At 35.9% G+C, this 23,916-nt stretch overlaps 1 protein-coding gene across 7 annotated transcripts in view; it reads left to right on the forward strand.

The window, feature by feature from the left end:
• Positions 1–23,916, forward strand: part of trpm6 (transient receptor potential cation channel, subfamily M, member 6) — a 50,751-nt gene that overhangs the window by 23,404 nt on the left and 3,431 nt on the right. For 5 of the 7 annotated variants that reach the window (XM_068221056.2, XM_021475980.3, XM_068221057.2 and 2 more), the window contains 21 exon segments: positions 3,528–3,668; positions 3,940–4,044; positions 4,156–4,403; positions 5,047–5,275; positions 6,561–6,707; positions 8,206–8,307; positions 9,346–9,474; positions 11,156–11,404; positions 11,549–11,723; positions 14,106–14,220; positions 14,406–14,596; positions 16,606–16,738; positions 16,895–17,835; positions 17,903–17,979; positions 18,053–18,173; positions 20,788–20,831; positions 20,917–20,972; positions 21,061–21,080; positions 21,192–21,242; positions 21,324–21,389; positions 21,489–21,775. In XM_068221056.2, the coding sequence (XP_068077157.2) occupies positions 3,528–3,668; positions 3,940–4,044; positions 4,156–4,403; positions 5,047–5,275; positions 6,561–6,707; positions 8,206–8,307; positions 9,346–9,474; positions 11,156–11,404; positions 11,549–11,723; positions 14,106–14,220; positions 14,406–14,596; positions 16,606–16,738; positions 16,895–17,835; positions 17,903–17,979; positions 18,053–18,173; positions 20,788–20,831; positions 20,917–20,972; positions 21,061–21,080; positions 21,192–21,242; positions 21,324–21,389; positions 21,489–21,775 (3,627 nt within the window). 7 annotated transcript variants of the gene reach the window in all.

Below are 23,916 nucleotides of genomic sequence, written 5' to 3' on the forward strand. Positions count from 1 at the left end.
AGAGTTGATGGATGCACCTTCTAAATTCTTTTTTAATTTAGAGAAAAAAAATGGACAAAGAAGGCTTATACATGCTTTAAAATCAGAAGATGGATCTTTGTTGTCAGAACCTTCTGATATTCGAAAAAGAGCGGTGAGTTTTTATGAGCATTTGTATAAAAGTGATCTTATGCATGAACAAACGACTAATGTCTTCCTTGAAAACTTGCCTCAGCTGTCCCAAGAGGCTAATGCTGAGATTAGTAAGGCCTTAACTCTGGAGGAGTTGGAGGAGGCTCTGCAGAGCATGGAATGTGGGAAAGCACCTGGACTTGATGGGTTGTCGATTGACTTCTATAAGTCCTTTTGGCCGGATGTGGGTCCGGACCTACTAGAGGTGCTCAAAGAAAGCCTGGCCTATGGGCGGCTTCCCACAAGCTGCCGTAGAGCAGTTCTCACGTTACTGCCAAAGAAGGGAGATCTGAACGACATCAAAAACTGGAGACCAGTCAGTTTGTTGTGCAATGATTACAAATTGCTTTCAAAAGTCCTGGCAAACAGATTAGGGGCAGTTTTGGAGCAGGTGATCCATCCTGACCAGACATATTGTATACCTGGTAGACGTATTGTTGACAATATATCCTTTATCAGGGATGTTCTGGACCTTGGCAAAAAGCTTAATTTAGATATTGGTCTTTTGTCGCTTGATCAGGAAAAAGCTTTTGATCGCATCGAGCATAAGTATTTATGGGATGCTCTAGAGGCTTTTGGCTTTAGTTCAAGTTTTATCTCAATGGTGAAGGTGTTGTACTGTGACGTTGAGAGTATTTTGAAAGTTAATGGTGACTTATGTGCTCCTTTTAAGGTTTTTAGAGGTGTAAGGCAAGGCTGTGCTTTGTCCGGAATGTTGTATGTTTTAGCAATTGAGCCTTTTTTAATTAAATTAAGAGCAGATTTGCACGGGTTATGTATTCCATCATGTCCAAATGTGTTTAAATTGTCAGCATATGCAGATGATGTTGTTATTTTAATTAGTTGTCAAGATGATGTTGATTTGCTGTTAAAATTGCTAAATGATTTCAAGGAGTTTTCCTCTACTAAAGTTAATTGGTCTAAAAGCGAGGCAATTTTAATCGGAAAATGGTTAAATGGAGAACCAAACCTCCCCGATGGTTTACTTTGGACCAGAGAGGGTTTTAAGTATCTGGGAGTGTTTTTAGGAAATGAAGCAGTTGTACAAAAAAACTTTGAAGGTGTTGTTGAAAAAATAAAAGGCCGTCTTAGTAAATGGAATTTTTTACTTCCAAATATGTCTTACAGAGGCCGCATATTGATAATTAATAATTTGTTGGCATCATCTTTGTGGCAGCGGCTAATGTGTGTGGATCCTCCTTTTAATCTTTTGTCAAAAGTTCAGTCAATATTGATAGATTTCTTTTGGGATAAGCTACACTGGGTTCCGAAAGCTGTGTTGTATTTGCCGAAGGAAGAAGGAGGTCATGGACTTGTGCATTTACAGAGCCGAACAGCAGCTTTTCGGCTTCAGTTTGTGCAGAGACTTTTGAATGGACCATTGGACGCAAACTGGAGATCTATAACCTTTTTGCTAATGCAGTCTTTTGGAAATGTGGGCATTGAGAAAACTTTGTTTTGGCTGAATCCTAAAAGGATGGATTTATCCAAACTTCCAATCTTCTACCGTAATATCTTCAAGATATGGACTTTGTTTACTGTGCACAGACCTTTAGACACAACGTCTTTACACTGGCTGCTACAAGAACCTTTAATCTGTGGTTCACGTATGGACATATCCTTAAGGGGATCTTTTCCTGCACTCAACGAAATCCTCTCATCGGCTAAAATGACAACTCTTGGGTGTTTATTAAAGTCAGCTGGAAAAGACTTTAAAAATGCTGACGCAGTTGCTGGACATTTGGGTCTACATTCTAAACGGACAGTTACCAAACTTCTTGAACAATGGAGGGCTTCTCTCACAACTGAAGAGATCAGGTTGTTGGAGGACTATTATGAAGGGTTAACTGTTCCAAATTGTAATGATGTTTTCCCGTTTTTGTCATTATCTCCCAACTTAGAAAACTGTGAAGGGGTGTTTTTACATTGTAAAGATGTGACAATAATTGGGCAAGAGTCAGCTTCTGGGAAGGTTTTATATAAAACATGTGTTAAAGTTTTTAATAAAATGGGTCTGAATAATAGAGTGGACACTCCATGGCGTGAGGTTTTAAAGTTAAATGAGGATGAGCACCCTCAATGGCGATCACTGTACAAGTCACCATTAACTAAAAGACATGGAGATTTACAGTGGAGAATTTTGCATGGTGCCGTTGCAGTTAATGCTTTTATTTCAATTTTAAATCCTGATGTTGGTCATGACTGCCCTTTCTGCTTGCAGAGAGAAACTGTTTTTCACACGTTTATGCAATGCTCCAGACTTGAGCCTTTGTTTACTGTTTTACAGAATTTGTTTGTATCTTTTGGAGAAACCTTTTCCACTAAAACTTTCATTTGTGGGTTTAAATATGTTCAGAGGAAACGCTTTAAATGTCAGCTTATCAATTTTTTATTAGGACAAGCTAAGATGGCAGTATATTGTACGAGAAAGCAAAAAATTGAAGGAAATGTGAATCACAACTTGTTGGCAGTTTTTGGTAATTCTGTCAAATCAAGAATTCTAGTTGATTTTAGGTTTTTTAAAGCTATGGATGATCTTACTTCTTTTGACTTGATGTGGTGTTATGCCGGTGCTCTGTGTGAGATTTATGAAAATGAGTTGGTCTTTGCTCCCATTTTGGATTAATTTATTTATTTTTTCTCACTTTTTTGTGAGTTGATTGTTTGAATAATGTATTAATGTTTTTGTAATAAAGTGTTGTGAAAATCCAAATCTTTCTTTCTTTCTTTCTTTCTTTCTTTCTTTCTTTCTTTCTTTCTTTCTTTCTCTCTCTCTCTCTCTCTCTCTCTCTTTCTTCTTTCTTTCTTTCTTTCTTTCTTTCTTTCTTTCTTTCTTTCTTTCTTTCTTTCTTTCTTTCTTTCTTTCTTTCTTTCTTTCTCTCTCTCTCTCTCTTTCTTTCTTTCTCTCTCTCTCTCTTTCTTTCTTTCTTTCTTTCTTTCTTTCTTTCTTTCTTTCTTTCTTTCTTTCTCTCTCTCTCTCTCTCTCTCTTTCTTTCTTTCTTTTTAGTGTCTGTGGGTGGGGCCGGTGGGGTGGGGTTTTAATTTTCCTGGGTGTGTGCATGCAAAAAATGGGTGGGACTTAAGTTTCATATCAACGTCACGCCCACATTACTAAAGATTACCAAGACAAATCATTTGAACCACTTTGAGTCAACTCTTTCATAGATGAATCAATATTTTTAAACACTGCACTTTTAGGTTTAAGCCTTATCTGGATATTTCACTTCACTTAGAGCTGTGTTATATACTGCATGGAAGGTCATTTTCAAAAACCCATAATGGGGCTGTTTAAATCAGGTTGAAGTAACCGAAACGAGCTTCATGTAACCAACCAGAAACATGTTGTTTTTTTGTAGACTCGCCTGCCTGCTGTTTATAGGATATCTTTAATCGACATTGGAATGGTGATTGAATACCTGATTGGTGGAGCATATCGAAGCACATACACACGCAAGAGATTCAGAACCATGTACAGTCGCTTACATAACCCAGCTAAGGTCTGTCTGCCTGGCAACATAAAAATATTGCATTGCTTGTGCTATTTCAGTTTTTTTTTTATTACAGTTAATTTGATATGATAGTTTTTTGTATTTTGTATTTTTGTGTTTACTCTTTTAATTTTAGTTTCAGCTAATTGCTTGTAGTTTTAGTGTTTGCCATAATTTTTTAAAAATCGTTTAATTTTAATTGTACTATTTGTATTTTATTTATTTAAAAGGTGTACAAAAGGTATGCTTTTTCCTAAAGAGTTGTTTTCTTGTGTAATAGGAGACATCCAGCCCGTTCAGCAAGGCCAAGAAAGTAGCTCCAGCTCCAGAAGCCACTCCACCTCGCTCTCATTTCCGCAGAACCGCTCAGCCATACAGACACCAGGTCCTTTGAGCTTTTCCATTCTGTTCACAGATGCTACAAGAAGCTATACATGCACGAATACATTCACAATCATTCCATTTATTAAAAACAACCAGAACTGTGTGTTTGCAGGAAGGTGGTGTAGCACCTCAGGACCAGAAGTCGGACCCGATCCCCGACTTTGTATGCACTTTTAACGACCTGTTTGTGTGGGCAGTGCTCAAGCATCGGCAAGAGATGGCGCTGCTCCTGTGGCAGCATGGAGAGCAGGCTATGGCCAGGGCGGTTGTGGCCTGCAAACTCTACCGCACTTTGGCAATGGAAGCCAAGGAGAGCAATATGGGAGACACCATGGCCGAGGAGTTGAAGAAGAACTCTCTGTCAGTTTGCATTTTACTTCATTCAAATAATACATGCTCAATTTGTTAAACACAGTGATGGGGAAAGTTACTTTCAAAAGTAATGCACTACGATTTTGCTTTAAAAAAAGTAACTAAATATGTTAATTAGTTACTTTTAATGAAAGCAATGTGTTGCGCTCCTTTTGCATTATTGTTTTTAACTGGACTAGGCTTACTTGTTTGTAATAGTATAACAAACAAGTATAATTTGACAAATATAAGTCCGTTTTATACCAAAAGTGAAAGTGACTTGAAAAACCTCAGGCTGCAGTCCGATACAGGCTGTATCATCTAAACAATCTTCCAATTTCTGACAATGTGGGTACAGAAGAATAAATGTCAGGCAATAAATATGGAAAATAAAGTTAAATCATTACTTTTTGTGAAAAAATAGCTCAGATATTGTCTTGAAATTTAAAAAGTAATGCATTACTAGTTACGTAAAGTAATGTGATTACATTACTCATGCTACTTGTAAGGCTTTACCTTGAAAAATGGTTAATGTTACCTAATAGAAGTTGCACTGTTTAAGTAAATATGAGATTGAACATTTGACTGAAATTGTACTGTATTGATAAGGATGTCACCAATGTAATGCAATGTAATTGTGTTGGTCTATCAGAGAGTTTGGACAGTTGGCTGTGGATGTCCTGGATCAGGCTTTCAGAGAGAATGAGCGCATGGCGATGAAGCTGCTGACCTGGGAGATGAAGGATTGGAGTAACTTCACTTGTCTGCAAATGGCCGTCTCCTCAGGACTCAGGCCCTTTGTGGCTCACAACTGCACTCAAATGCTGCTCACAGACCTGTGGATGGGCCGTCTCAACTTGAGCAAGAACTCCTGGTTTAAGGTGTGTTTAACTGTGATGCGTAGTGTGACTTAAAGGTGCAGTAGGTGATCTGCGACAATGCTAACCGGCTAACATAAATCTCTGAAACACAGTCCCACCCATGCCGTCCAAAGCTATGCCTCCTGAAATACAAGCGTCTGCACTATAAAGATGACAGCAATACCCCTTACTCAGCGACTAGTGCTTGACTGGCGGCGTGCAGGAATTACACTTATTACTAAGCCATACTTGCATGCTATTTCAGACCGAGTATTCAGAATAGCAGTAAACAATATAGGGAGCACATAACAGGTTTACAGTGTTCAAAAACTAAATACAAATCAAGCAACAACAACATCTGCATCAGCTCTGCGTGAAGCTAAAATAGTTTTAAAACATAACATTTCCTGTCTAACAGAAATACTTCAGCCATGGTGTCGCCCTTTCTCCGACTTGCAAAAGTAACTCCTATATAGATTTAGGATTTTTAAAGAGTTTTGATTCAGCATGTTTTTACAGCTCACTCTCTCTCTTGTGTACGCACAAATGGCGGATCTGTGCATAAACAGCTGTGCATTAGTTCAAATCTGCATTTGCTGACAGACGGTTTGAGCTACTTATCAGAATTATGGCAGATGTCGACCTGACATCTAGAATATATATATATATATATATATATATATATATATATATATATATATATATATATATATATATATATATATATATATATATATATATATATATATATATAAATATAATTTACTTTAATCATTACTATTGGACTGTTAAAAGACTTTTAGCCAGCACAACAAAAAATGTTTCTGAAGACAATCACCTACTGCATCTTTAAGTGAATTAAAGCATAGCTCATCCAAAATGACAAAACTAATTCTTATGAGCCCATATTTTTGAAACCACAGTTCATAATTTAGCTTAAGAGGCTATTGGCACTTTTAGAGTGAAGAAAAATATGCAGGCAAAACAAAATAATGATTTATAGTTGTTGGTGATGCATTGTGGCCTAATGAAAGTTTGTGCATTATTTCATTATAAGCTTAAATCTCCTGCAAACAGACCTGAGCAACAGTCTGGAGGTTGGAAGAATGTTTTTGTAAGAGAAATAACTTACATTTTAAAATATATTTCTCAAGTTGGTTGCCATGTTTGCCAACACCAAAAAATAACAAAAAGAGTTTGCAAAAAAGCAAAAGTTTGTTAAAATGTAAAATGTACAAATTTTCAGCATAATTTTGGCCCAGGTCTTTTTGTAACTGTCATCCAAAACAATATCTTTTCTCCCAAGATCATCGGCAGTATCCTGATGCCTGTGGCCATTCAGTTGCTAGAGTTTAAGAGTCAGGCAGAGATGTCCCATGTTCCTCAGCTCCAGGAAGCCTTGCAGTTTGGGTGGGACACTGTGCCATCAGAGCAAGAAGGGGCAGAAAAAGCAGTAAGGATTCCAGTCAAACACAACACACTACAAAATGCTATTTGTGAACTTTGCAGCTGGGGAGAGCAATTTGAATTTGAAGTTTTTAAGCTGATTTGAAGTTGACTACTCCTTTTGACAAATTTATCAAAATGACAGATCAGTGAGATTCACTAGTTTGTGATTCAAAATACACTGGCATTCTGGCAAAAAAAAAAGAGGTCAATATTTTGTTGGACCACATGTAGCTTTGATTATGGTGTGCGTATGCCATGGCATTGTTCAAACATTATGCAATAACTCGTGAGTTTATTTACAATACAGTGTTATTATGCAATGTCAATCAGTTTATTGCTTGGAAATAATTGTTTCAATCAAATGCCAAGCCAAATATTAATCTCGGCAATAAACATCTAATCATAAGTCATGTTTCCATCCACCTATTTTTATGCATATTGTGGATATTCAGATAAAGAAATGGTTGGTGGAAAGGCAAGATGCGCACACATTTTGAAAATGCACATTAAAAACATATGCGCATAACTGAGTAGGATTAACTTTTTATTTGATTAGAAGAAATGCACATAAACTACAATGTAAACACTTTGTTTATACCGAACAAATTCCAAATTACATTGAAAAAGTAATGTGATTTTGTTTTAAAAGATCATATGGTGATAAAAATATATCTAAATGGACAAACCAGCAAGCTGAGCACATTGTAAAACATCTCAAATGTTGTTTTGGTCATTCTTGAAACACCTTAACCATTTCAGTATTAGTGTTATTATATTATTAATTACCTCTAGAATCAAGACCATCTGTGCTCCACGTCTCATGCCTTCAGACACCACCACAAGTCCATTGCATGTCAGCCTTTGTCTTCTGAGGCGCAAGTAATTTATTAATTAAAGAAAAGAGTTAGCGTCTTCTTCTACCGCTGCATTTTTACTTTTGATATATGGCGATAGTTAATCAAGTGACGATTTTGTTTTCTTTGACTCATTGGATGGATTTGGAAGTCCTAATTCTGATATTCCAGTTTTGCACATAAATTTAATTCACATCTTTGGATTTAAAAATAGCTACAGACTCTTAAGTGTTTGCTTAAAATGTCAAAACATTTAAATTGAAAAGGTTAGTCTGTTTGCCTAAGCTATAAAAACAACAGATCAGACCAGAAGCCCAGTCAAACAAAGAATGACACAATAATGTGTGAGGGAATCCAATCATATCAAATCCCTAAGAATCAGTTTTGCATGAGGTCGGAAGGTCTCCCCACACTTTGTTTTTCATTTTCACTGCGTTGACCAAAAGGAACTGCTTGGTTTTAAAGTGACTTCTTGTGTGAGCTGCAGAGATTTCTAAACTTTTTACAGTGGATTTGAGAGCATTTTTTGCTTTCATAAATCATGTTTAAATTTCAGCATTGTAACTGTGGCTGCCAACCTAACAAAACACACTCTTTGAGTATGTATGGACCTCTGTATAGCTTACATTAACAGTGGTATTTCTTTAGGTTCCAGGTGATGAGGAGAGAGGCAGCAGTTGTCTTTATCCCTGGACCAGAAAGGTGTATGACTTCTATACTGCTCCGGTGGTCAAATTCTGGTTTCACACTGTAAGTGTTATCCTATACTCTTAAATGTGATGCACACTAGTGAGTGGAGTATACAAACCACCTGTTGTTCTTTTTTGTTGCACATGCTACTGCTACTTACTGCTACAAAGACTCAATAATAAACATAAAGTGCTTGGGAAATATGCTACAAATCATATTGCTCTTGCATTGCCTGACATGAGAAATATCTTATACAGTATTTATTTAAATCTCATGTATAACCTATTACTCTCAACATATGTACAGTAAGATAGTCCCCAGATATGCATGTTGCTATGTTATATTTTGTATATTTTTGTTTATTTAGTATGTTGCACTATTCTCCTGCATGACACAGCATTTCATTCTACTGTATGTCCTCACAGGTAGTCGAATGACAATAAAGGTTGACTTGCCATAAAGGGATAGTTCACCCAAAAATGCTAATTCATTCCAAACCTGATTTTCTTTCAACCGTCTAAACATGAGAAGATATTTTGAAGACTGTATCCATAGTATGGGCGAGGCAGTGGCGCAGTAGGTAGTGCTAACGCCTCACAGCAAGAAGGTCGCTGGTTCGAACCTCGGCTCAGTTGGTGTTTCTGTGTGGAGTTTGCATGTTCTCCCTGCTTTTGCGTGGGTTTCCTCTGGGTGCTCCGGTTTCCCCCACAGTCCAAAGACATGCGGTACAGGTGAATTGGGTAGGCTAAATTGTCCGTAGTGTGTGCGTAAATGTGTGTGTGGATGTTTCCCAGAGATGGGTTGCGTCTGGAAGGGCATCCGCTGCGTAAAAGCTTGCTGGATAAGTTGGCGGTTCATTCTGCTGTGGCGACCCCAGATTAATAAAGGGACTAAGCCGACAAGAAAATGAATGAATGAATGTATCCATAGTACAAGTTTTTTCTTACTGTGGAGATTAAATTAATTACTGGTTGCCCAATTCTTAAATTTTTGTTGTTGTTGTACAAAAACAAGCTCAAGAACTATATCCCTGTAATCAACCTTTGTTTTCATGACACCCCTTTGCGCCATCTTCCATCTGTTCTTCTGTCCAAACAGATGGCGTTTTTGGGATTCCTCATGATGTTTGCTTATACTTGTTTGGTGAGGCTGAACGAGACACCCAACATTCAGGAGTGCTTGGTCATGACATACATCCTGGCCATGGCGGTGGAGAAAGCTAGAGAGGTGGGACATCTCAAAATTACTCTCTCCTCAGGAGATAAGAGAAGTATACAGTATGACATATAAATTGATGTCATTGAGATGTTGGCCTGGTGCTCTTTGCAGCTGTTCAGAGCAATTAAAGAATAAAATGCATCTTTGAAAAGTCTTATCTTAATCAAGCTGGATTCCAAAGGTCCACTGTAAGGTGTTATCTCTTTCTGGTTATGGAGTTGACCCTGAGAATGTCTCTGTCTGACTCCCCTTTCCTCTATTATCTATGAACTCAACAGCAGTGCACTGGTGGGGATTATTAACCAGTTCTGTCATAGACTACACATTTGAGTGATTGTTTATTGTATTTCGGTTAGATAAACTCCAAGAGCCTCTTTCAATCCCAAGGAAAATAGTGATTCTTTTTAAAAATGGATTTTGTCTTCTGGTCTGTCAGGCTTCTGGATCTATTAGCTGTCAATCAGCATGCAGGACCATACCTGATAACTAAAATGGTGTGTTATCTAAATGTATTCCCAAAAATCAAGGCATGTGAGACACAATATATTTTTGGATTAGACTTTTGTATATTTGGATTTGGAAATCCCATTAAAATATTTTTAAAATAATCATTAAATCAGCCATGTGCAAGAAACTTTGCACTTTAAAATACACTTTAGCACTTTAAAATAACGTGTCAGTAGTTATTGTATGTAATGTTATATTAACTAACACAAACAATAATATATTAACTTCATTATTTATTCAAATTTGTTAACAATAGTTAATGAAAATAAAGCTCACAGAACATTATCTAATGTTAACAAGCACAACTTTTATTACATTTTAAAAATGTATTTACTCAATGAAATTTTAATAGTGTATTAAATAATTCAGAACTATGCTTAATAAATGCTTACTACGCTTAATACATGCACTGCAAGATTGCTTATGCTTAGTTCATTTATGTCAGTAAATAAATTAACTATTATTTACTAATAGGCCATTATTTTAACGTGTTACCAAAAACTCTTACTTATAACTGGTTTAATGAAGAAATATCATAAAAATAGACCATTATTTTAATGTATTACCAAATTTTAATGTATTAATGTTTTATTTATTATTGGCAATGCATAAAAAGCTTGTACCTGGCTTCTTAAGTTGCAGGTGAATGTTTGTATACTGATTTTAATGTTAAGGACTTGATCAGATGAGACATTTATGCTTGCTCATTTATACAGTGTGCTGAAAGAGCTATTCTGGACTGTAACAATTTGCCATGCAAAGAACATTCCTTAAAATCATCATCTCAAGTAATTGATGGTTTCAAATATATTTGTTTTAATCGGTTTTAATGATCTCTTCTGTCAACATTATGCTAGAGAATTGTTGATCATGGACAAATACCCACATGGCTATAATCAGGTGGTTTCTCACCGCTGTACTTTTTACTGAGCGTTTATTTATTTTTTTACTTGTGAGTCATTCTCATTGTTGGTGAACACATATTTCAGTTTCACTGCGCTGGTTTTCAGTCATGTCTGTTAATCTGTGTATTTGCAGTGATCTAATGATTCAAATTTGTCCTATTAATCTGTATTGTTTGATTTCATGCATGATATTTTACATAGGTAGCATGAAATGTGTAGTTAGTTATATTTGATTCACCATATTACGTGTTGGTAATAATGGGTGTCGTGTTTTCTAGGTGTTGGTTTTGGAGCCTAGGAAGTTCACTAAAAAGCTGAAGGTGTGGTTCAGTGAGTACTGGAATATCAATGACTTCCTGGGAATCCTCTTGTTCCTGGTCGGGGTCTCCCTCCGGTGGCATCAAGAAACACGCTTAGCCAGTCACATAGTCTATTCTTTGGATTTTGTCTTCTGGTCTGTCAGGCTTCTGGATCTATTCGCTGTCAATCAGCATGCAGGACCATACCTGACAATGATAACTAAAATGGTGTGTAATCTAAATCTATTACCAAATAATTACACTCTACCACACAACGTTTAGTATCATGTTTTCATTTGCTTTTCTGTTACATATTTCACTAAAATAGATAATGCAGTTAAGTTGTGTATCTTATTTTTATGTCTTTCACAGATGAGCAACATGTTTTATATTGTAATCATTATGGCACTTGTGCTGGTTAGTTTCGGGACGTCGAGAAAGTCTATCTTGTCCCCTAATGAGGATCCATCCTGGACTCTGCTCAGAGATGTTGTCTTCCAGCCATACTGGATGATCTTTGGAGAAGTGTATGCTGGGGAGATTGATGGTAAGACTAAAGGAGACCATACAGTTTGATTTTAATGAACTTTTTTTCCCCACAGTTTCTCAAGTACTGAGTTTTCTATAAAATTATTTCTATAAAGTCAAACATGACTTTTCACTGTTTACATCTGGTTTAAAATTTTTTATTTTGGATCCAGTCACCCAACCAAAATGATTTGTAAAATGTTTTGAGCATGCCAAAGCTGAAAACACATTCAGTCGGATTGTTTTCATAGTGTAAACGCTCATGCGGTTGAATGTATTCAGACAGCCTCTAAAGACTAGACAGAAGCCATATGATGCCAGCCATTTGAGTTTTAAAAAGCCCCTGTTATGGGTTTGGTGGGAGCTATGGTGGGAGATTCTCTCTGTCTCGCACTGAACGCAGTTGACCAATCACAGCAGACTGAGTCATCAGACCAATCAGAGCAGATTAGCGTCACACTAAGAAGGGGTTTGGGAACAAATGATTCGCTGAACAAATCATGTGGGAGTCATTGGGATAGGTCATTGGGTAAAAATAAATGCATATTATTAGACAATGAATGTATTTTTTGACCTTGCATGCATATCATCTTGTTGTTGGAGACCCCCAAAACCAAAATATGATCTTTTTGAATGCATAATAGGGGCTCTTTAAATTTTGTCAGTAGAAAGTGTTAGTTTGGTTTAAAAATTAAATGTTCTCTCACGAATCTTGTTTCTAAAATAAACCCACAGATTTTAGCTTTGTTTTAAGATCATCAGATCAGAAACTAAGGGCTCTATTTTGACAATCCATGCGCAAAGCGCAGAGTGCAAAAGCAATTAGGGCATGTCGGAATCCACTTTTGCTAATTTAAGGACGGAAAAATGCCATAGCGCATTTGCTATTTACATGGCTAATAATTCTGACTTCAACTCTATGTGTATATATATATATATATATATATATATATATATATATATATATATATATATATATATATATATATATATATACAGTTCTGTCTGGTTCTCGAATCTGATTGGCTCATAGCCGTGATATATTTAAGTAATATCAGCACCCGTACAGCCTCTTTACCCTTTGTGTTTTACTCCGTCCACATACAGACAGCAACAGATCTAAAGTTTAAAAAATGCTTGCTCAGCTGTTTAACTGTCAGCTTTTGATTTAAATCCGGAAGAAAGTAGTTCCTCATACAAAAGGGTTTTTGAGACGCTCCATGTTTGATTTTGTTTTTATATACACAATTATGCTGTCAAACTGTTGTATAAACGCAATATCACACTCGTAGCAGTGCGATATGGCTGTATATCGGCACTGGTAGGGGCACTAAGGCGATCACTAATATATATATATATATTCCTATAGGCTTTATATCCTTATTATATCCTATATATATCCTTAATATTTTAATTCTTTTTCATAGGTAAACATATTTGCGTATTGCTGCACATTGTTGCACATCCTGTCTGTATTAAGCAATGTGTAAGCGAGACGCACAACTAACGCTCTCTGCGCTGGACAACAGACCAACTTTGATCTGATCTATTTGAACCTTCTATTTAAGTTCCTCAAAATAGCAACGCGCCTCTATACGACTTCTTTTTTAGACCAGAACACCTATGGCGCCTATGAACGCCTATACCATTCACTATAAACAACATTTATGAATGTCAAGCAGTGGAGTGGTGTGTGGTAAATGTCTTATACAAATACTCTCTCAATCACAAATCACAAATCCAATCGTGTGCATGCTTTAAGCATGACTTTGCCTACATGATGTAAGTCACTCTGGAATAGGCATGCACTGGTATGAAAGTTTTGGCTGATATGGATAATTCTTTATATTTGAATCAAAATTTAAGACAGTAAATACAAATCTTGTTATGACTTTTTCTCAAGCTGACTAAAAAAAAAACACAGACAATTAAAGCTGATTTTACTTTGAACCGTTGACTGCAGAAATCACAGAAAGAGCAAGGAAATATCTTGATCTTTTGCCCCATAATAATTAAACAAAAGTCCTATTTTTTTACATGTGAAAAACTCCCACACTGTTGATGTCTTGTTTGCAGCAGCAGTGGATTAACCATCTGAAATAATTAATAATTTCTTGGCTGATACCTATAACAAAAAAAAAACAAAAAAAAAATATTGAATATATGTTTCAACATGTTTGTCTATGAATTGTCTATGCATCATTTCTTTGGAAATCTCAGCACATTTTTGAAAAAAATTACGTACGTTTTAGAAAATAGAGTAATATTTGGTTGCAGGTGATACCACACCCTTCACATCTTGTACATGACCAGTTTTATATATAATTTTATTATTATTTGTAAGACTTAAACATGATACCGTATATTCCCTTGTTTGTGACCATCTATTTTGTTTTGTCAGCCTGTGCTAATCCTGAAACCTGTGTCCCTGGAGCCTTCCTCACCATCTTCCTGCAGGCCGTCTACCTGTTCATTCAGTACATCATCATGGTCAATTTGCTCATTGCCTTCTTCAAGTATGCATTTCATCTTCATTTCAGTCTCGTTTGCTCATGCATTTTGTTTTGCTTCCTGGCTGATAATAATTTAGTGAGTTGAGCTATAATACACAAGGGTATGCGGAGTGTTGATACGCTGTATTGTTGAGTCTTGGTTGCTTTGTGATGATTTAACCTACTTTGCCTGATTCTTCACTTCACAGCAATGTTTACAATGAAATGAGCACCATATCCCGTAAGCTGTGGAAATACAACCGCTATCGTTACATCATGACTTATCAAGAGAAGCCGTGGCTGCCACCTCCTCTCATCTTTCTCAGTCACATTACTCTGTGTCTCAGCTCAATGTGGCAAAAGCATAGAAAGGCATCCAAAAGGGGAAGAACTGGTCTGAGTATGTGTGTGTTTGTGGGTGATTTGTATTTCTGTGTGGTTGTGTGTTTTGTTTTGCAAAACTGGTTTTGATGGGACAAAAAAAAAATCTGTTGTGGATGCCTACACTACACTACTAGTTCTTGGTTCTTTAACGATATTGTACAATGTATGTGCGTTACATTTTAGATGTATGTACAAATTGTTTAGTAATTTATTTATTGTTTTTAGGGATGTAACGACATGGAGTTTTTGGCCGATATTGATAACCGATAACTTTTAAGATTTGGAGGCCGATAACCGATATATAGGCTGATAAATATAATTATTTCTAAATTTTATATTTCTATATAGTAAATGAAAAACTTCATAAAAGTCTGAACTGATCTTAGATTAGTCTACTCAAAGAAAAAAAGTTAAAATTGCAAGGTACATATACCTATATTCACAATTAAGCACAAATCAGCATTCCAGAAATACAATATTTCCTTTTCTTCGCATAGCAAATAAACATGCAACTTGACTGTTGTATAAAAATAATTGGTAAAACGGGATTTAATTAACAAACAAGTTAAGTAAATGTATTTTAAGTAAAATGAAAAAACTAAGAACTGAAACCACCTCAAATGTTCTCGAATAAAACGTGTTAGGGTAATGTGCAATTGTTAGACGCTGGTTCATTTGACACTTATCACCACACTGCCGCAAGATTCTCTTGTGCTTACACACAAAAAAAAATTTTTTCATTTATACACATGTAATATTTTTCCTGAGGCAATTTAAACCAAACTACACAATGACTGTCTATCAAACATATCTACAATGAGAGGGAATATGGTTACTTACTGAGTTGTTAATGAACAGCAAAACCACACAAAGACTTTGAAGGAATAAACAATGTAAGGAAAGCTCAGTTATAGTGCACCAGTCAAGTGTGAACAAGTTTGATCTATGCACGAGGCAGGCAGTTCTGTACAATTACATAATCTATCAGCTTAAAGATAACAGCTTAATTTTGATTTTTGACTGATATTGACAACATTAAAAATAGCATTTATCGGCTGATATCAATATGACCACTGATATATCGTGCATCCCTAAATTTCTTTTAACATTAGTTTCATGATAATCTAAAATTTCACAATTTGGTCAAGTCAAATTCAATCCAATTTAAATATCTTAAATTAAATATGCATTTCTATAAAAATATGCTGAAGAAATAGATTCAATAATTCATTCATTCGTTCATTTTCTTTTCGGCTTAGTCCCTTTATTAATTCAGGGTCGCCGCATCTGAATGAACCACCAACTTATCCAGCAGGTTTTTACGCAGCAGATGCCCTTCCAGCCGCAACCCATCTCTGGGAAAATAGATATAATTTAGACAGTTAATGAATATATTTAAACCGAATATAATATTAATATAAACAGAATAATCAGGCTTCACCTTCTAGGGTTATTATATGTACCTAGATCTAAAAATGTAAAACTAAAATCTAAAAAACATTTTTTTTTAAATAAAACTAGTCAAAGATGTATATAACAAAAAAACTTTTTTTTTTGTAGCTTAAAACAATTCTATGGAAATACTTCTTTGTTTTTTTTTGGCCAGAACTAAATAATTATTAGTACTGTAAACAGTAAAAAAAAAGGCAATTTAAAATAAATAATATTGTCGGTGTCGTGGTTAGTGCGTAGACACATGCACTCCTCTGGTGCTCACGGCGACCCGAGTTCGATTCCTGCCTCGTAGTCCAGTGCCGATCCTTCCCCTCTCTCTGCTCCCCATGCTCTCCTGTCAATAATCTCTTCTGTCCTAAACTTTTAAAGGTGTAAACCCCCAAAAAATAATTATATATAAAAAACTGAAAAATATATTGAAATATCCGGTTTTATAATTAGGATTTCAAATGATTTATTTCAGAAAAAAAATTGTGTATTTATTATTAATCCAATTATTTCTTTTTAAAGTCATGTTTTTAAAATCAACAGGTTGTGAGAAAATTAATACTAATACTAATATGTTTACAGAATTAATTCTTGCCCCCGATGACCTGAAGCGGTTGTATGAGTTTGAGGAGAAGTGTGTTGCTGGATATTTCCGAGACCAAAAGGAAAGTCAACAAGGCAGTCAGATCAACCGAATTCGCTCTGCAGCTGACAAGTGAGTGCGTCTCCCAAACCTCATTTGCATGCAGCAGGAAATCACATTAGTTCTGTTTTAGTCAGTCTAACAATTGATTAAACAAAATCAAGTTATGCCTCTGATTTTTTACTTTGTTTTGAAATCTAAATTGTTTACTGTGGTCTGTGTTTCTAGGGCTGAAGAGATGGCTGGAATATTAGTTGAGGTTGCAGAGAAGGTCAATATCATCCAGGACAATCTGCGTACTTTAGACACTAACTTGGGCCAATTACAGGACTTGTCCGCTTTAGCAGTGGACACTCTAAACCTCCTCTCAGCCACAGACAATCAACAGCAAGAGGTGGCCCGTCTGGGTCAGAGCCATCCACATGCATGCCGCCATGAGCAGGTGTCCCATAGCTGCTGTCTCCGCATTGGTGGAAGTGTAGCACCGAGCCAAGCACTCCCATCACCCAAACACTACCGCAGCATGCCTCCATCCCTGCTTAGAGGTTTGGGACCTGGCCGACAGCGTCTCTCAATGGAGTTACCACCAGGAACGAGCGTTGGACCCTTTGAGGTCAGAAGCAAATGCCTATTGGGAAGCCCAGAGGAAGAGGATTGTCATTTTCGGTGGCCTCTTTTACGTGGCGATTCGAGAGAAGGTGTATCAATGGATTGTCATCTTTCTTTACCCCACTTATGCACTGGATGGAGGGACAGGGGAATGTATGGATCAGGGGAAGCATCCCGTGCCAGTTCTCCAAACATGCCTTTAATGAGGGACTTCCAGCTTCATCCCAGCCACGAGGAATCCATGGAGGAGGAAGACGATGACGAGGATGACCTGCACTCTTTATCCAGAGCCTCTAGCCACACGTTCTTGCTCACGGACACTCAGAGGGACATGGATGGGGCGATGGGGATCAGAAATCCGGCGTTCTATAAGGTCGACGAGGGTGGACATTTCTTAAGGCCTCATGACGTTTTAAGCAGGAAATTTGAAGCCTATGGTTTGGAGCAGAGCCGGTCTCTTTCGGCTAGTGTGGAGTCTATGGCCATGCCAGACACGTCAACATCTGAGCAGGGCAGACGGATCTATCTGACGCCGCCTCATCACAGCCATGACCATAAAGGTAATATTGATAACACTGCATCAATCTGAGTTTGTGTTTAATAATCAATTTACACCTGCGTCTATAGGATTGTCAAAGCTATTTAGGAGGCAAAGATCATTTGGGAAGAAGTCTGTGAGAAGCAGAGCAGGAACTCCTGAAGAGGTGAGCAGATGTGTGTTTTACTTCAAGTAGTCTTTCATGTGCTACTAGTAGTAACATGTCCATCTCTTTTAAGGTTAAAGTAGATGAAACACGGGGGCGACTGCATGAGTTTGACTCGCGTAGAAAAATGAAGAGGAAAGTAAAAGGCCTTTTTGACCGGAGATTCAGAACCTCAGTCAGTCTAACCCAGCTGAGTATGTTTATTTATTTATTTATTTACATTTTGTATATAAAAATGTTTTGTCTTATTTGTAAATTAAACCCCCCATAGTAGGGCTGCACGATTAATGAAAAAAAAGATTATGATCTTGTTGTGGAAAAAAGATTCTGGTCTGCAAAAATATTCTAAGTCTCTAAGTCAAACTTTTCAAAAAATGACAAAGTCTGAGATCTCCGAAGTCTTTAGACGAAGCAGTTTATTGTTACAGCATCAGTAACAACAGAGACAGGTCGTTCGAGTGTCTGCCGAACATAGGCTTGCACACAGTTTAAATACATGTCTGTGTCTTAATACTCCACCCAAATTTACACATTACACACCTCCATCAGCTTCTCCGCTAATGGGATCTTAAATCTTTCAGGTGCCCGCCACCAATAGAATCTCAGGGTCTTTCAGGGGTCTTACCCATGTCCAGTTAAGGTCTTTCCTTCCTGCTTCAAAAGCGATGACTCAAGCCAAAAAACAATGCTCAACAATATATCTTGTTCACTGTCCACTGAACTGTCAACTGTAAGTTCAGCTGAAGTTCATAAGTGCTCATAATTCTTTAGATGCCAGTACAAGTGATTGTGGGCGCACGTGAAGGTACACTTTATCATGAGTTACAGAACAGAACGCAGGTGTCCTTTTGGCCTTGCTTTCATAAATCAACCCTCATTGTGACATTAATGCTGCTCTTCTAATTTATCTTCTTATCTCTGACTGCATTTGCACAGAATGACCTTTTTATTTACCAAAGCACACATACCTGATAATAATGCCACAGGTATGGGTAATAATATAATAGAAAATAATACTGAAATCACTCAAATAAGCATATAAATGAGAGCAATACATTCATGAGAAATTCATCAAGACACAATGAATTCCCCAACAATCTCAATTTGACTCCACTACACAATCTTAATCCAGTATATCTATGATTCAGCCAATTATATTTTCAGGTCAGGAGAGAAGCATAAAAGTGATCACACAAGTCTTCAAATTGATTTATATAGGTAATGTTCAGCAACGTGCACAACCCAAAATGTTGTTAAAAGAGTTACATACTGTATTTATAAGGTATAATTCACCCCAAAATTACATTTTTGTCTTAATGATATATTCCCGGATACAAAATCACATATAGGGCTGACCGTGAGCTGTGTGTTTACCACAGAAAGGACGCATGTGTCCATGATTGTTGTCTACTTAAGTGAACAGAACCTGCATAGGTTGTGAATAACAGTTAATAAAGTTGTAAGTAACGTTCAGTATGATACACAAAACAATTGTTTGAGAATTGTGCGGGAAGTATGATTTACATGTATGTACGTATGTATGTATACGTATGTATGTATGTATGTATGTATGTATGTATGTTGGTTAAAATGTTAGCATTTTAACCAAAAGTTGACCTATACTTAAGCCTAATATTATTAGTGCTGTTTTATAATATTTTTGAGAAATGACAATAATAATAGCCTACTTATATTAACCTTTATTTCACATCTAGAAAATTGTGAGAAAATCGAGATCTTGATTTTAAGGAAAAAAAAAAAAAAAACAACAACTGTGATTCCCATTTTAACCAGAATCATGCAGCCCTATCCCATAGTAATACCTGTATGTGGGAACTCCTTCTAAAATATAAAGACAGGTACTGTGTGTGTGTATGTATGTATATATATATATATATATATATATATATATATATATATATATATATATATATATATATATATATATATATATATATATATATATATATAAAATACCATAAATACCATATGAGCTCCATTTATTTACTACAGTGGTGCCCAATCCTGTTGCTTTAGATCTAACTTTCTGCAGAATTCAGCTTTAACCCTCATCAAAAACAGCTAAACCAATGAAGTGGGATCAGAAGGAGCACTTGGTAATTACAGGTCCATTTGATTAATGTTGCAACTGAACTCTGTAGGAAGGTAGATCTCCAGAAATAAAATTGACTCTACTGATGTACTATATGTTTAACAGTATGGTACTGTATATAAGCTTGTTTGATTTAATTTAACTATTTCATTTATCTACTGTTTTCTTAACATTTGCTTTTTGAACTGAAAATGTTCCTGGTATATACATTGTAGTCTGTCACAGAAGGACAATAAAGAAAAAATTTCTAATGCAGAAGACAGGCCAACAGAGTTTTTTTACAGATTTTTTGGCACACAAAAGTGTTTTCAGAGCTTTGCAAGAGTACTGTTGAACCACTGAAATCAAACTGAATGTTTTGACAATGTTCTGTTTTTAGTTGCTTTCCTGCTTTTTATACATCTCAGGACCATTGGCGTCTATGGAGCATGATTTAGCTCTCACATTTCTTCTAATAAATAACAATAATAAAATTAGTTTGTGTTCTGAAGATGAATGAAGGTCTTAAGGGATTAATTTTGTGTGAACTAACCATTTTAAGATCAGTTTCCCTGTGGAGAAAATAAATAAGATTTTTTAGCTTTGATAAACCAACCAAAGTTGTGTAATACTTATTAGAATTTTCTTGTATGAATTCAAATGCTAACTTTCAGCTTACTTCTGGAGTTGCTGACACATTTTATTTTATTAATTAGATGTTGACCAAGTGGACATCACAAAATTGGCCCCATCGTGGCTGGTAAGTTGGCCTGCATTCCATAAATCATGATCTCTTTGCTGGTTTTGAGAGATTTGATTGGCTGAATGTGTTGATCTTTATGAAGAGTTCCGGGCAGCCCCTGCTCAGCAGCTGGACCAGATCCATTAGTCAAAGACCCTCGTAAGTTCAGTTTCTGATTCAATGTAACTTCTCAATTAGGCACATGAAACATTTCTAACATTCACCTAAATTTTTCCACTGCTCATAGGGTAAGCAGTATGACAGACGGTAAGTTTTTTTTTTTTTTTTCCTTTATTGTGAATGTGATGAATAAATTGCATGGGTTTGATTTTGTTAAAAGATGCTTTGTGCTCTCTCTCTCTATATCTCTGCTGTTAGTAAGGAGCTCTACATTTAAGTTGACTGAAGATTTAGGCCAGCATTACTCAGGTGAGTAAGAATAGCTAGACTTTTATCACCTCAAGTATATTTAGCTATTCTTTTGATCTTTACTGGTGCTTTTTCTTCCAGCAATGGAGAGAAACAACCTAATGAGATTGGCTCACACTATACCCTTCACACCTGTGTCATTATTGGGTAAATAACCAAACAATGGGTGTTATTTACTTATTTATTTATTTATTATTTTTATTTATGTATGTATGTATTTATTTATTTATTCTCTGCTCTGTTTAGGCGGCGTTGAGGTCTGCATTTACACACTGGAGGAGTCAGTTGGTGATCCGTCCTCCAGTATCTCCACTTGGCTTCAGAATGGACGTACAGCTGTTCTTCAGCCTTTAGCCCATCAGGAGGTGCTGGATGGGGGACTGCGCAGGGCCACAAAGGTGGTGTGCACCTGGGCCGAGGGTGATGTGTTGAAGCTGGGCTCAGTGTATGTGGTGAAAGCCTTCAGGCCAGAAGTGGTTCGCATCTGGCAGAAAGTGTTCCCGATTAGCACGTCACTTCACCTCTGTCTGCGGGTGCGTTTTTGACATTGTTTTTATTTATGATAAAAGTTCTGCCACTGATTCAGTTGTTTGATTATTTAAAACCTTATAATTACAGACAATATTTTAGAACTGTGTGATATTAAAAGTCTGTATATGATAATATCATCATTATTCCAACATTTAGTGTCACACGATTCTTTATTCTAAATTAGTCTAATATGTAGATTTGGTGATCAATTGTTTTGTTTAGTTTTGTTTTATATATTTTTATTTAAAGTTAGTTTATTTATTTACTTTTTTAATTTTTAATTTTATTATTATAGGATTTAAGATCTATTTGTTTGTTTGTTTGTTTGTTTGACTGACATGAACACCACAATTACACTGGACAACCAAATGCGTTTGCTTAAGTTTTTAGAAGACTTGCTAATTCTCAACACCTGTCTACCGGAGACTTGACATAAAATGAAAATAAAACAGATACATATACACAACATTATAATGCTTTAAATAAAACTGATGTAAGGCAAAAACAAATGTGGCATGATCAAACAAACTAATAGTAGAGAATTTGTGCAAACACTGCTATTCTGTTTTTAACCTTTTTTAAGTACACTATTAAAAACTTTTGTATTCATTTCTAATTGTAGGATAACAGGTAAATCATTCCACAATTTGGTTCCCCTTTACAGAGAAAACAGATTGGCCAAAAGAGGTCTTACATATTGGGACAAGACAGTCACCATTAGCAGGTTTTATGCCAACTGATTAGATTAGAAAACAGCATTGGAACATTTAAACAATTATTAAATAAACAAATATTTAAACATTTAAAAACAATTTAAGATAACTCAATTTTATAAAACCATCCAAATTAAAAAGGTTATGTTTATATAAAACCTCACAATGATGCCATCGGGTAGGCTTTAATTCCATAATTTTGGTTGCTCATTTATATATCAAATCAATAGGCTTCAATGTGGTTAAAGGGGCTTGTGACCATGATATAATGCAATAGAAGTGTTATAGATATAATAATATATAATATAGATATATTAATATATAATATAGAAGTATATCATTGAATGCATGTATCATTTTGCAGTTTGATACATTAAAATTTTTCTAATAAGACAAAAACAGTTTAGACTTGGCTCGGCCTTCTTATGAATATTTTTAACATGACTACAAAATTTTTAATTCATGCCTAGAGTTATGCCAATATACTTAAATTTGTTTGCTTCTTCAATAACTTTATTTTTAATCAGCACCTCAAATGTATCCCTTGCAGGCCTATTTCTTATGGAGAAGCACATAGAAACAAAAATAGTTTTATTGACATTTAATGTTAAATGAGACGGCTTAAGCCATCTTGAAATATGTTGTAAAGCCTGAGTCAGTTGCTCACCTGACCGACAAGCCCTATCATACACCCGGCGAAATGTGGCACAAGGCGCGGCGCAATACTTGTTTGCTATGTTCAACTTGGTGCATGAGTCGTTTTGAGGTGTTCTGAGGCGCACTGCTGGCGCGTTGCTATTTTGAGAAACTATAATAGATTTTTCATTAGACCAAAACAAACCCGGTTTAAACTCCAGCACAGAGTTGTGCCTCGCTTACACACTGTTTAATAACCTACACACAAGATGTAGAGCAATACGCAAATATCTTTACATATGAAAAAATTAAAATATTAAGGATAGGCCTATATATAGGATATAATAAAAATAGATATAGGATATAAATATAAAGGATTAAAATATTACAAAACATATTATTTTCTAGCCTGCATAAATATGCGTTCTTCATCTCGGGAGGCTTTTTCAGTTCATTCATAACAATTTTGTATAATGTTATTATTATTAGCAGTATTATTCATTATATCCATATTTATATTTGTTTTATTAAAAATAAGCTTAGATTTGCCCACCTGCAGGTTTTAGACCATATGGGGCACAGCATGTGTTTTAGGATATAACTCAGGTTTTTGAACACACTTCGTTATTATTGTTCATTTATTCGTTTGCTGGAAATTAGAACTGAATTTAGAAATAGTTTTGAAACATATTTGCGCTACAAAGAAAATTAATTATTTATAGGCTAATTGATGTCTGTGCGTAAAGGTTTCCCTATCCACGAGAGCGAAAGTGAAAGTAGATCATTTATCTCTC

This window comes from Danio rerio, chromosome 5 (assembly GCF_049306965.1).
Source record: "Danio rerio strain Tuebingen ecotype United States chromosome 5, GRCz12tu, whole genome shotgun sequence".
NCBI lineage: Eukaryota > Metazoa > Chordata > Actinopteri > Cypriniformes > Danionidae > Danio > Danio rerio.